Consider the following 14895-nt stretch of genomic DNA (forward strand, 5'->3'; position numbering starts at 1 on the left):
ATTAAAATAAATGTTACCTAAAAGGACAATCATGGGTAAACATATTTGTATTCTTAACGTACAAAATTCAAGTATTTATTAAGTTTTCTTGTTTTACTAAATCCTATCGGGTTTTTTTAGTTATGTTTTTCTTGTTGATGGTGATTGTTTATCATAAAGAATGCAGTAAAGAATACTACAGAAGATGAGACCAAGTAGACCAGAGTGCAGGGCATTCTGGGTAAATACAACCAAAACAAACACGCTAGCCTAGCGCTAGCAGCAGAAATGGCTCCTGATCTTTAGCCAAACACTAAAGAGAAAGCCGCTAAAATCTGACGCCTCCATTTTGTTTCCATTTAGTGAAGAAGGAAGTTGCTTTCAGTGTCTTCAGAGGTTTTTGTGTCGTTTCCTTCAGTGGTTCTTGGTGCAGCGCCCCCACAGGCCAGGAGGGGAACAGGTTGGTTTGACTCAGAGAACCACAGCGGCTGCAGGTGGAGCAGATGATGGAGTTCTGGTTCAGACAAACTGAGTCTATGAGCTCATCTGCAGAGTTCAAATATAGGAAAAAATTACCATCTTATAGTCCTGAAATTAAAGTATATTCCATATTACTATTCTGTAAATTAAACCATCTTTATAATTTAGCACTTTTAACTTTAATTTGTTCAGCTTCGCTGATTCATCGACCAGGTTTTCTACTGTGACCTTGACTCATTAGGGTCACCATAGATATTACATTCAGGTTATCCCCAAACTATAGGAAATTTATCTTATTGTTTACCGTTTATTGTGAAAAATTTCTTATCATATTTTTGATTTATCTTCATGTTGAATTTCAGTCATTTATATTAAATAAAAAAAGTTGACAGTATGAAATTTTAGTCATTTTCTCCAGTGTTTGTTTCGTAGCAGCATCAATAAATTTTAAAAAATATGATTAAATACTGTATGCATTTTAGAGATATAACTAAAAGTTTTCCGGGTCCAGCGGTAAAGTCCCAGAACTCGCTGACACGTCGCTGTTTGCTGAGGTTACTGAACCTTTCAGGTCTTTGCATAACAAATGAGTTTCTGACCCGGCCAGGAAGCCCACAGCTTTCTGACCGGACACGGCGATCTTTTGTTTGACCTACGACCTTTGCTCTTGGAGCTCGACCTTACATGGTTACACATGAATGGCTAGCAGAGCGATTAGCATAACTGCAGAAAAATATCTATGAGGAAAAAAATCTTTTTGTCTGTCTGTCTGTCTTCAATTGTATCTGCCAAGTAGAAACACAAAAAATTTGTGAAACTCAAACATTTTGGGAAAAGAATAAAAAATGGGACTTTATAGGAAGCGTTGGGTTGGGACCAACAAAAAAAAGCAAATCTAATATAATTTAAACAATTATTCTTTATTTGTTGAGGACTTAAAACATTAATTCACTGTGAGCTGCTGCTTCACAGTTCGGTCTGATGGAAATGTCCTCTATTTGACTAATTGCGCAAACAAGTTGCAGCAAAGCAAGGAATGCCGCCGGCACCCAGGCAGTAAATCCAGTCAACACCAATATCCTTTATGGTCCCACAGTGGAGAAATTCAGCAGCAAAGTGATGACAAAAATCATCCAGATGCACAGAAAAATAAGAATGAAAGACTATAGCAACGGTATGTTAAAAATGTCATATGCAAAGAACGTAAAACTGAGTGCACTCATTTAAAAATAAAATTAGTTAATTAATCCCTTCAGTATTTCATAGAAATTCATACAAAATCATCAAATACTTACCACAGCATGTTAGGGCCATTGCAGATAGAAAAAACAAAAAACAACAACAAAGACCAAATTTTTAAGAAATTTTCTGAAAAACAAAGGAAACTCTTAAGTTTCCTTTGCGGCGCAGGTCCTCCCCCTCTCAGCTCCTTCAGACTAGCCAGCAGCAATTGGCAAACATTTGAAGTATCTCATTATAGCAGCTGCGACTCAGTGAGTAAAACGTTGTTAAAGGGTTAATAGAGGAGCCATGTTGTAATGGAGGCGGAGCCTCTGAAAGAACAGGAATGTCTTAAAGTGACAGAGGCCCAATTTCAAGGCGTTAAATTAAAAAGTCAAATTTCTTTAACATAGTTGTTTGATTGTTCTATAAAATGGCCGCCCTGTGCCTGGAAAATGTTTAATATTGGCCCTTTAAAGGCGAACATATGTGACTGTATTTGCAATATTTATTGTGAAGAATGCAAAAGTATAAACTTGTCTCTGTTGTTTCTCTGTGTCTTTAGGTACTGCTTCATCGTCACCCTCGGTTACCTGATCCTCTGTCAGATCACAAGAGTCTACGTGTTCGACTATGGCATGTACTCTGCAGATTTCACTGGGTGAGCTTCTCTAACGCCGCACGTTTTAAATAAAATCTTTACATGAAACATCCTAAATGATGCTGGAAGCGCCGAGTCGGTTCCCTCTCCGCTAGACGGCCTGCAGGTTGGAGGAGGCTGGTTGCTAAGCAACGTAACGCAAACCCAAACAGGCCGTCCGTCTGTCTGTTTGGCTTCAAAATGTCAAATCAAATATGCTTCTCTGAGCCGAACGCCTCTGTTTGGTCATTCATTATGCGTGGATTTATTCTGCTGATCCCAGCAAGAAGAAGCAGCAGAGAGATGACTAATGCAACACTCTTAGAGTCAAGAGGAAGAACGCCAGGAAGGAAGAGTAACAGGAAGTTAAAAAAGCCCCTAATTATCCAGGAGGGAACTTCCCATTGTAAGGATACTGGTGCAGCTGGTTCTGTTGCTGCTATTACTGGGCTAATTGGTATCTGGGCCCATCAGGTGGATGGCAAAACAAAACAAAATGAAGGTAAAAGGAAACTTTTATTAGCTGAAATGACAAACACCTGGAAAAATGAGTCATTTCTAGCAAAAATATTTAGGCTTTAATGTATTTTACTGGGATTTTAAGTGATGATGCAACACAAAGTTGTGCATAAATCAAAATATGTCTCTGTCGCTGAAATCGGATTAAAAATGTGTCTAAACTGTTCAATGGTCATAATTTTTCCCATTTAATTTGTATTTTATGCTGAATAAAACAGAAATAAATGTTATTTGTTTGTTTTGCTTTTCAGGCCCATGATGGTTATAACCCAGAAGATCACCAGCATGGCGTTTGAAATCCATGACGGTAAGATGCGCGCGGCTTCCTGCTCCTCTGCGTCTCTGGAAACTAAAGCGCCAGATGAGGCAGAAGTGAAAGTGCCACTTTGATTCTCTGAGGAGTTAAAAAAATAAAACTTTATTTTTGAGACGGCTCGATCGGCCGGCCAGTGGAGCAGAAAGAGAGCACAGGCGCCGTTATGTAATGGGTCCATTGGCCAACAGTTTCCTCAGGCCACAGATTGAGATCCAACAGGCTTTAAACTAGGAGTCGATTAAAATGTCTGTAATTAATTAATTGCATTTTAATTGAGAAAATAAGCAATTCATTAAATTCAAAAACCTCTTTTTGCTGCTAAATTACTGAGTAAACAGACATATGAGCTCAACAACAGAGATATTTACTGTTTTTACTGGGTAATTCAGGTTATTTCAGACATTAGCATTAGCATTGGGGACGTTCGCGTTAGCTGCTACATGGTTAGCATTGATATGCTACTTTAAGCTTGAATAGCTTCACTGATAGGCTAATTCCTTTTAGCACAACTTGAACACAATAGTATTTCCCAGCATCTAATCAGATCGGTTTCTGAAGCAGAGCTGAACCTCCAGTGAGTCGAGAGGAGCCGTAACATCGCTGTTGTTAGCATGTGTAGCTTCTGCGTCAGATTTACAGGCATACCAGAAACTAATTCAAAGGTTCCAGCTGGGAGTTTTCTATGTAAAAAGGAAAAGTTCAGTTAATTGTGTTCAAATCTAAGTAATTAATTAATCAAAATTAACTCAGTAGAGACCCAGCCCTTAATTTTTGTCATTCTTTTTTCAATTTTTTACAGTTCATTCCTTTAGTTTCCCTTTAAGTCATGTATAAAGTGAAACTCCTCTTCAGGTTTGGTGAATGTTAGTCTTAATGCAGCGTAGTTTTGTTTAAACAGTTTTGGTTTTTGCGCCCAATGGGCTGAAAAGCTGTCGGTTTCCAACAACAGAGCGATCTCCGGGGGTCGTGACCTTTTGCTCATGTTTACATTGCTCCGCCATCGTGGCTGCCCTCTGAATGCTGAACACCTCAGGTTAAACCTGAATGTGTTTCACAGCGTGCATCATGCTGGTGTGTGTATGTGTGTGTGTGCAGGTTTGTCGAAGCGCAGGGAAGGACAGCTGACTCCCAGTCAGAAATACCTAGCTATCAGGTATGTGACTAAGGTATGTTTTAAAGCTCAGACGGTTGAATTTAACATCTTGTTTTCTGTTCTCTAGAGTGTAAGCCTGCTCTCTGGTGGTGTTTTAATCAAGGCGTTATCGCCGGCTGCTATCGGTGAATCGTTTTACGAGAATGCCTGTAATCCCTCGTCCGTCCTTCCTGCTTTGCGGATTGTTTTCCCTCTCAAATCTTCTCTGATGGAGATGAAATGTTGCAACAAAGCCGCTCACGCTACGAGGCGGGACTTCCTTTATTAACATGAATACACAGCTAGAGCTGCAGTGAAACAGCTCAGATCAAAGCATGGCCTAGTCAAAGTAGAGACCTAAATTCCATTAAGGAGGCGGTATTATGTGTTTTCCAGGCATGTAGTGACATTTTATAGAATAATCAAGTAACTATGTTTCCTTCAGTTGTTTTAAAAATGTTGTGTACATAAAATATGACTAAAATAAATTTGACTTTGTAATTTAACACCCTGAAATTGGGCCTCTGTCTCTTTAAGAACTTCCTGCTCTTTCTTAAACTCTGCCTTCAGGAAGTCATCCCAACATGGCTCCTCTAATAACCCTTTAACAACGTTTTTACCAGAGAAGTGGCTCCTATAATGAGCTCGGCAGCTGTGCAGTTCCACCAGGTGTTTGCTAATTGCTGCTGGCTAGTCTGAAGGAGCTGCTGTGTCGAGATGCAGCTCTGGGTAGGAGCTGCATCTCGAAGGCGGGGCTAGGTCCTACCAAGTGTTTTTCACAGCTGAATGGTTGCCATGGAGATGAAAGGATTTCTCAAACATGCATGAAAGAATCAAAGCAAAACTTCATGTTTGTTTCTGATAAGAGAAAAACTTGATGTAAAGCTGAAAACAGTTGATTTAGCATAATACCGGCCCTTTAAGAATTTGTGGTGACATTTAAAAATTGATGTTCAGAAACGCTCTGCGCTGCAGAAAACCTGCCCCAGAAAACCTGCAGCAAATAGTTCAGATTTTGTGTCTTTCTGTCGCTTCACATCCTGATAACGAGCGTCTCCTGTTCTGCTCAGCCGGATGCCCAGCTTGCTGGAGTACCTGAGCTACAACTGCAACTTCATGGGCATCCTGGCAGGACCCACCTGCTCCTACAACGACTATATGGCCTTCATGGAGGGGACGTCGTACCAGCGCCGGCACCAGGAGAACGCCAACGGCAAAGAGAACGGGAAGGCCAAGCAGGCTGAGCCTTCACCAAAGGTACCGGTCGGATCCAGATTCGCACACCTTGAATCAGCTCAAATGACTCAAACAGAAAAGGCTGTCAAACTAAACAGTCATTAAATATGAAACTTTGAGGCATTTTTTTAGAGCAAAGGTTTAAATAAACCTAAGAATTAAAGCAGAGCTTCAATTATCAGCATTTCTGACCTTTCTTCTACTTTGATTTGCCAGTTTTGCCCAATAATGTAAGAAAATACAAGAAAAAAACTCTTTTCAGGAACTTCTTAAAGAGACAGAGGCCCAATTTCAAGGCATTAAATTGTGGCATATTTGATATGTAGGTAATATAGTTGCTTGATTTTAATGTGAAATGGCGCTATGTGCCTGGAAAAAAAATACGTCGCCCTTTAATATGTTGCATTCACTGACTGGTAACAGATCAGTCTTTTCAGTTTCCATCCTGATTTCATGGAGCATCTCTACAGGAACAACTGTTTGATGAATGCATGTTTGCATTTTTTTATTTTTAGAAGAATACTTTATTAATAACTGGTTTGGTTCTTTAGAAGTGGCCTATTGTTTTTCATTGAACTGGTTAGCATAGATCTATGGCCTATACAAAACACGTTCATAAAAATGTTTTCCCCATAAAATGATTCTCAGATAATGACATTTCAGTCTGGTCTTTTCAGAATGAACTGTTTTTAGGGCGGTAAAACCAGCTGAGCAAACTGTGCTAGCGCTCTGCTTTGGTTGCTAGGTAACGAGTGGAACTTTGCGGGGTTGCTAGGTAACGGGCTGGTCTTGCCTGGAGTCACTGGGTGAGATTCAGTGGCTGCTGATTTGTGACGTTACATTCAGAAGAATACCAAAAAAACTTTAATTATTGCCATAAAATGGCTGGGTGTTTATTTTAAGCGCTTGGGTTGTTTTTAGAAGCAGTAAAAACCCAAAATGGACGTACGACGTCCATTTTTCTTTCAACGTTTTTGCACGAAAAAGTGCAAAATGTGAATTTTACACAAAAGGTTCCCTTTAAGACTAACATTCTTAATGATGAGATTTTTTTTTAAATGAAAGAAACACTGCAGGTATGTTTTTAATGAGGGAATAATAAGAGATAAAAGTTAAACATTTTACATGTATATGTTACACAGCAGGAAATGAGGGGTCCGAGTCCCTCCTCGTGCAGCCTATTTATTCAGTTTAAACTGTAAAAGAAATACAGCGGTTTACAGTAGCGCTCCCCACATCCGCTGGCAACAAGCTTGTCCTCTCTGCAATTGCGGACTCCTACAGCCTGCCAGAGCGTCACCCGCTGTTTGATGTGTACTGAGCGCCCTCGCGATGGGAACCAAAACATTGTTAAATCTATAAACCTTAACTCTAATGAAATCATTGTTAACTCTAATAAATTCTAACGCTAGCTGTGAGTGTCAGCCAACCAAACAAAATGTGGGGGGGGGGGGCTATTTTCATGCTCACTTTCCTAGTGCCACATTTAAAATGTTTAAGTTTCAAATTAAAAGTCCTGTTTGTAGGTGAATAAGTTTGTTTCTAATAACTGAAAGTTTTTGTCTCATAAATCCAAGAATCGTTTGAAACGACAGTGTCCCCATCTGAAATAACCAATCTGTGAATGAGAAGCCTCAGACTTCCTCCACCTGATCCATAATAAAACGGCTCATAATGACATAAACGATGTGTTTTTATTTTTCCTTCCATGTCCTCCCAGCGCGCCGTGGTGTCCAAGCTGTGCACCTGCGCCATCTCTTTGACCACCTACCTGTCGCTGTACCGGCTGCTCCCGGTCGACTACGCCATAGACGAGCACTTCGTCAACACCACACCGTTCTACCTGCAGGTCGTCTACCTTTACCTGGCCATGCTGGCTCTCAGGCCGAAATACTACTTTGTGTGGACTCTAGGTGAGAAAACTTGAAACTTTCACAGTGATAATACCTGTTATGTGTAATTAGTCCTGACGCAATAAGCAGTAAATCAATTAATCGCATGGTAAATTAAAACAAGGTAAATAATTTCCATTTGCAAGATTTATCTTTTGTTTTCTTTTCTCCCTTTCTACCAAAACTGACTGATAAAAGTCTTCAGTCTGGTGCTTTGCTCTTTCTTTTGAAGGACACATTTGTTTACAGAGGCTTATGATTCATTTTATTTGTTGTTTTGGTTGTTTTACTTATTTACTTTGGATATTTAAAATCTCTTTCAGTTCTTGTGTTAAATGCTCATTAGAATTTAAAGTTTATTGATCTTTGAGAATGTGTTCTTGCATTATTATGCCATCAAATCAAAAATATAATTATCACAATAAACTCCCTGACCTCCAGAATTAAAAAGTATTTTTATGTAAAATCATTTCCCAGTGCAACATTGCCATCTAGTGTTCATGTGAGAACTGCACCCTGTTGGATTTCATGAGGAATCTCCTGGATCTGTTTATTTGTCTGCAGCCGATGCCATCAACAACGCAGCCGGGTTTGGCTTCAATGGCTACGACGCAGACGGCTCGCCGCGCTGGGATCTGATTTCCAACCTCAGGATTCTGGATATCGAGGTTCGGCGTCGTCGTTCGTTTACCTTTTGGATTTATTTTCCATCTGATTCCTGAAGTTTTATTGTTTCCTTTCAGTTTGCCACAAGTTTCAAGCTCTTTCTAGACAACTGGAACATGCAGACAGCTCAGTGGCTCAAAAGGTAACAGAGGATTGTGTTTATTTCCTTGTTTTAATGATGCATTTTAGGCGTTTTTTTGGATGGGAGATTTGATTTTACAACACACAACTTAAATTTCTTGAACAGGTTTTGATTGTTTTGTGGCGTTTCCTGTATTCTGCACAGAGTTCAAGCAATGAAGAGCAACATAAAGTTTTAAATTAAGATATAATAACAATAACAGGTATATTTAATTTCCACATCAGAATCACAATAAAACTATCTGTAATATGTTTTTCCTGTAATTTTCTGCAAATATTAAAATAGAAGACTAATCAGTCCATCCCCTCTTTCCAAAAGATTTATTTTTCTTTATTTTAAAACCTAAAAGTAGAAATAAGATCCTGGTTCATTTCAAAGGACACAAAAATATCCTATAATAAATATTTTTATAAAATTAGACACCATCTTTTTCCAAAATATCATGTAACAATTGTTGTTCTAATTTAGTTTTTTTTGTTGGCTTTTTAAATTACAAGGGTTGCTGACATCTGAAATAGACTAAAATATATACACACTCCTACTAATATTCAATTCATTTCTAAATGTATGTTTTTATTTGAGCCTGTATGTATAATTTTGTATAATTTCCCTTTATTAAAATCTCTAAATTAAAATGGATTTATCCCTGTAAACCTTTGAGTAAAACTGTAACTTTGCTAATTAGCTTAGCTATTTCTGCTGATATTTCCTGATTTTTTTGTGAGCCCTGAATGCACCGTGTCGTCTTCCTCAGAGTTTGCTACGAGCGTTGCCCCGTCAACCCGACAGCCGCCACCTTCCTGCTGTCGGCCATGTGGCACGGCGTCTACCCCGGCTACTACCTGACCTTCGTCACCGGCATCGGGATGACCATGGCCGCCCGCGCCGTGAGTTCACTTTCCTCCTTTAGCACCAATTGTTTTCCAGAAGCTACTTGAAATTTTCACAAATCCACATCCAGGTCGCTGGAAGAAAAAGATGCAGTTTCCCCCAAAAAATGAAAAAAAAAAAAAATCTGAAAAGTGTGGTGTGCATTTATATTTAGCCCTTCAAACGCCTGGCTCACATGACAAGACTTTTATTCCGATTTTTGGGACGGCTCTAAAGATTATCTTAACTTTTTAAAATATTGTATGTTTTGTTTATTGTTTGGGAAGTAAAAGATTTATTTTTTCTAAACACAGGAAAAATGCAAAATTCATTTTTAAGTTTCGGATCTAAAATAAATAACAACCTTTTTCTACAAAAAATAATTTAAAAAATGTCACACTGTTGTATTTGCTTAATTTTAAGTGTTTTTTCTCTTTTCTTGGCCCATGAACACTTTTGACTCGACAATTTTGTCGGAATAAAAGTCAGGGTTAGTCGGATAATTTTTCACGTAAAATTATTTGTCCAAATCTCTGCAGTGACTTTCTTTCAGCTAACTCTGATAATTTACTAAACTAGTGTTTTCAAACTATTTATCTTTTTCCAGTTGCTGAAATCTTTTAACATTTTTTAAATAAGTTTTGGATCTATAATATTTTGCATGCCAAGAACAAATGTGGCTATGTTTTTAGTTGTTTTTTTTTTTACTTTGCTTGTGTAAAATAAATTATTTTCTTTTAATAAGGCAAACATGCAAAATCCATTTTTAAGTTTGGAACCTCTATGAGTAATGCTCCTGTCCTACAAAAGAAATCAGATCAATTTGATTTCTTGGTTTTTTATTTCTGTTTTCTTTTTTTAGTTTCCCTTTTGTACAAATAAAAACATCAGATTACTTTATTTGCTGGATTTTTATTTATTGTTTTGGTACAAAAAGTTTGGACACCGCTGACCTAGAAAAGGCTGACCCAGTTACTGCATAAAGTTAATGATCCTACTGTCTTCTGCCTGAGAGATCTCAGATGGAGAAACAGGAGACGCTCCTTTAATGAGCAGACATGTTTGGATTTGTCAAACCGGGTCGTTTAGCTCGTTTGCTGTAGTTTACTAGGAACTGAAAGAATGCAATTTAAAGTTTTAAATATGCTCCTCTCCTTTAGGTACGGCACAACATCAGACCATACTTCTTGGTCTCCGACTCGCACAAGCGCGTCTATGATGTCATCACGTGGGCTAGTACGCAGGTTGCCATTTGTTACACGGTGGTGCCGTTCGTCTTGCTCGCTGTTGGACCCTCGCTAAAGTTCTACAGGTACGTGTTGTTTATATTTTAACCGCTAACCTCTGCTGGGAATGAGAGGAATTAATCATCTGGATCTCTGCTGGGAGGCTGCAAGACAGATTAATGGGAGGAAACTAAAACGGGCCGAGTCGGTGCTGGGACATAGAGACCTGGTCGTTAGCGATTAGCTGTCAGTCAGGTGGCGTAAAGAAAGCAGGCTAACCCTTGAGCCAACTCCTCAGGTTAACCTTTGCCCTCCTCCTTGGCACATAATTCATGAAATGGTTGAAATGTTTCACAGAGAATTGAGAAAACATCATCAGCTCCCACTGATAGACTGAGTTAATGGAATCATTATTATAACCTTTTCAGGAAGAATAAAATGTATTCAATATATGTAACACTTAGGTTTTTGAGTGTGCTTTAAAGAAATGCTAACAAAATACATGATATGGTGCGGCAGTGAGCACACCTCTGCTAAACCGCTAATAATTTAATTTAGCTCACTTAGCTTCCCCTAAATATTTTTTTCCAGATAAATTTTGAAATTCTAATTTATTTGCCTATTTTGTAAACTTTCAGTTGGATAAAGTTTGACATCTGTTTCAAAGTTTTGTTTATTGACTGTTAAGAATTCCTCAGGTATTCAGATGTTTGTATTCATGCTTTTATTTTGAAGTCTGTTTACACAGCAGCTCCATTTCCTCTTCTCATGTCCTCTCTTTTTTCCCATCAATAACTTTATTTAAACCAAGAAACATACAGGAACAAAATAAAAAAACAGACAGTAGAAAGAAATATATAAACATAAATACAATATCTAAGGGCAATATAGAACATAGAAAGCTACTTTGTCAAAATTTAAATGGTGTTTGAGGATTGTAGTCTTTCGATGTCAAATATAATTTGATTTGAAGTTAGCACTTTAGCATTAGCTTTCACTTAATACTGTTGGCGTAGTGCTTTAGCATTAGCTCCTGCTAAATACTGTGTGGTTGTAGCCGTTTAGCATTAGCGGAACCAAATTTATAATTTGTGCTTTAGTGTTAACATAACTAACTTTATAGTTAGCTGTTTCCACCACTGCTCTGGTGTTACTTGAGTCATTTATTTCCATTTAACTAAATTGGCTTGATTTTTGTTACATGCTACATCAATCACAGACTATAACTTGACATCAAATAAGAGAGAGGCAGCAGAGTAAGAAATACTGCCACCTGCAGGTGGGAGTTAGCATCACTTAAACCCAAAGTTTGTTTTTGACCATCTTTGCACAATTGTGGAATCAAAAACTGTCGGCAAACTGTGATTATCTAGAGATTTTGTTAAAATGCCATTCATGATGCAGTTTTTTGTCCTTGCAGCTCGTGGTACTTTTGCTTGCACCTCCTGTGTCTCCTCGTGGTTCTGGTTCTGCCCGTCAAATCGAGACGCCGGCAGGCCAGAGCAAAGGAAGACGCTGGACAGGACGAGCAGCGCGACCACAGCAGCACAGACAACAACTGCAACCGGAAAGACAAATCCACATGAGACCGCCGGCATGTCACAAGCTACACCTGGACCAGGTCGGGTCCCATTACCTAACCAAGAACCCAAAAAAAACACTCTGAGGAAAAAAACCACAAAACTACTAGTAGCAACATGGAGGACAGCCGTCACTCTGCTGACGTGGATTAAAGACCAACAGGAAGTAATCTGGTGACTTTAGTGCTGCCTTAAACCCTCTATGTACTCTACAGGTAAGGACGTCAGGATTGGGTGGAGTTCCTCAGGGCAGACAGGAAGTATGTGGAGGGTTTTTGTCATTGGAACAGGAAGTTTGTCATTTGGAAAGAAAAACTTTATTATCAGCTGCCAATTTTGAACAGGCCTTATGATCTTTGAATGGTTTAATTTCTTCTTTTTTTATTTTTGAGAAGAGTCCACGTCGTGTGTTTCATATTTAGCCGTTTGTGACGACGCTATTTGAAATACATTCTTAATGGTTTTTTTCTTTTTGGGAAGATTTGTCTCTAAAACGACAGAGAGTATAGAGTCTTCTGTTCCGGATTCCTGTCTGTCTGTTCTATGCGTTTTGGATCCATGAGTTTATTTGAGAAACAGTTAAAGGGAGTTTTGATTTGCTCACAACAGGCTTCCGTTTTTTTCCAAACACATTTTCTCACATATTTGAAATGTTACAACCTCAAACTAAAATGGGTTTAATTGGATTTTTTATCTGATAAATAAACACAAAGTAGTGCATAGTTGTGAAGTGGAAAAATTTAATCAGTTTTTTATTTATTATGTATTGGGTCATTGCAGATCACAAACTTCTCGATTATTTTTCTGTATTGACTAGAAAAAACTTTTTGTTATGAAGTTGTACATTTCCAGGGGGGAAATGATCATTTTTCATGATTAAAGGCATAAAGTTACACATTTAATAGCGAACTGGAACAGCAGGCAGTTTTTAACAGGTTCCAAGCCCAACAAGCTAAGGGTTTGATCTGGGTTCGCTGCATCGGAACATCTTCTGGGTCCAGATTCAATGCAGTCATGTTGCAGCATCTTCCTGTCTGGTTTCCTGGATCCTGATCGAGGCGTTCATGGTGATTCTGGACCTGGAAAATGTGGAGCTGCACAGGCAAAGAGCCCAGGTGTACCACTTAGCTTTCTGGGTCGGGCTTGGAACCCATTAAAAACGGCCTGCTCCTCTAGTTTAGTTCTAAAATCAGACATTTTATGACTTTAATCACAGAAAATAATCCCTTTTTCTCACAAAGTTGCAACGTTCTAACATCAAAGAAAAACAAGTTTTTTAATTTTGATTAAGTTAAATTAATAACATGACCTCCCGTTTTTTTGTTGTTGTTTTAGTCCTAATTCTCCGTTGTATTATTCTGCCTACCTGAGTCAGTAATTCATTTTTTGTTGTGTCTTTACCAGCCTTGAACATCTATAAACTCAAACTGTTCTTCAAGTCATGCCTCAGATTCTCAATTGCAGTTAGTTTCGGACTTTGACTAGGCCATTCCAACACATGATCTTCATTGGATGCTCTCCTTGTCTGGTTTAACACTTTTGGAAACAACGTCTTGGCAGTTTTACAGTTTATTCCACTTCACGGTTATTCACTGTTTTATGTTGCTCCATCAAAGGAAATCCCATTAAAAAGTTTCTAAATGTAACATGATAAAATGTAAAACAATGTTAAATTATAGATTAACTGTGTTATTTTGATCACTTTTTTGATTAAGTGTTTAGCTTTTTATCTTAAAAATCTAACCGCAGTCTAATTGGATTAATGCGTTGGCGTGCTAAATGCATAAATCTCTGAGGAAATGTGACATGTTTTATTAAAACGTGATGTAACCTCTGGAGTCCAGAGCCAGCCGGTGCCATGAATGGTTTTATTTTTATATTGTGAACATCTAATGTTCGGGTCAGGGTGCATTCTACTGTAGGGTGAATGAGACACTGTTTCCTTTTGCTGTTTTTGCTGCATCGTTCATCTGAAACCTTCCAGATTTCTGATCTGATGTTGGTTCTGTTTCAGGAGGTATTTCTGTTAAAATAGTATAAAAGAGATTGAAACTGATGGTTCCTGTTATTCTTCTTTAAAGTTACAGATTATTTAAAAAGCAACAAAGCAGCAGAAGTGAAGTCTTTCAGTGTGGATCTGTTTGTGGGTTTTTTTCTCTAACATTTCCATATTCCTGCCATAACTCTGTGTGTTTACCATTCTTGTGTTCTGTCAATGTTGATTGTGATTTCAAAGGAACCCATGTTCTGTAGCACGGCCCACCGGCGAGAGGAGAGAGACGCCGTCGCTACAAACGCAGCGGCTGCAGCGGCTGCAGCGCTGCATAGCCACATATACCAGCAGATCAATGCAAACGGCTCCATACGTCCAAAGTGCCAAATCAGAAACGGCGCATCTTGTTTTAGAGAGTGTGTGTGTAGAGGTGTGTGTGTGCGCCAGACTAATATAATGGGTATTTTTGTGTCAGAAGGAAATTTATCAAACTATTTGTATAACAGTGGAGTACATTCTGATGTGGCGAAATAAAGAGAAATTATTTTTAAACACTAATCCTGTTGGATGTGGAAATGTTTTCCTTTTTTTGTCTAGTGAGAAAAAATATCAGTTTTTAACTAGACATGCATCCATCTTTTGTTCAAAATGTACATTAAAAACAGGCTATTTACAATACATGAAAATAAAAACATGTAAATATTAGCAGAAATGTCTTCTCTTAGATGTAAAACTGCAAATAACAGCTTTCTATTTGTAGACTCAGAGAAAATCAGCTGAACTTCCCACTTGACATTTTAAAATTTTGAAAGTTTGTTTTTGAGAAGTTTTCTCAAACTTCGAGATCCAATACAGCCGCTCATAGCCTGTGGTTATAATGCTACATGTAGTGCCTGCAGCTCTAAAAAATTAAAAATAATGTGTTGGAGCACTAGAGCAAAGCTAAAAAATAAAGTCATTGCAAGAAAAAGGTTCTACAAGAATAAATTTGTAAATATATGAG

The 14895-nt window shown here is 38.3% G+C and overlaps 1 protein-coding gene across 1 annotated transcript in view; it reads left to right on the forward strand.

The window, feature by feature from the left end:
* The window catches only part of mboat2a (membrane bound O-acyltransferase domain containing 2a), a 30060-nt gene extending 15610 nt beyond the window's left edge, over positions 1-14450 (forward strand). The window contains exons 4-13 of the mRNA XM_032547566.1: positions 2246-2341; positions 3091-3146; positions 4251-4308; positions 5358-5544; positions 7244-7436; positions 7980-8083; positions 8159-8223; positions 8978-9110; positions 10254-10405; positions 11740-14450. Coding sequence (XP_032403457.1) covers positions 2246-2341; positions 3091-3146; positions 4251-4308; positions 5358-5544; positions 7244-7436; positions 7980-8083; positions 8159-8223; positions 8978-9110; positions 10254-10405; positions 11740-11905 — 1210 coding nt within the window. The 3' untranslated portion in view covers positions 11906-14450. The remainder of the gene's footprint in view (positions 1-2245; positions 2342-3090; positions 3147-4250; positions 4309-5357; positions 5545-7243; positions 7437-7979; positions 8084-8158; positions 8224-8977; positions 9111-10253; positions 10406-11739) is intronic.
* Positions 14451-14895: the final 445 nt, after the last annotated feature.

The sequence above is a fragment of the Xiphophorus hellerii genome, chromosome 19 (genome assembly GCF_003331165.1).
Source record: "Xiphophorus hellerii strain 12219 chromosome 19, Xiphophorus_hellerii-4.1, whole genome shotgun sequence".
Classification (NCBI taxonomy): domain Eukaryota; kingdom Metazoa; phylum Chordata; class Actinopteri; order Cyprinodontiformes; family Poeciliidae; genus Xiphophorus; species Xiphophorus hellerii.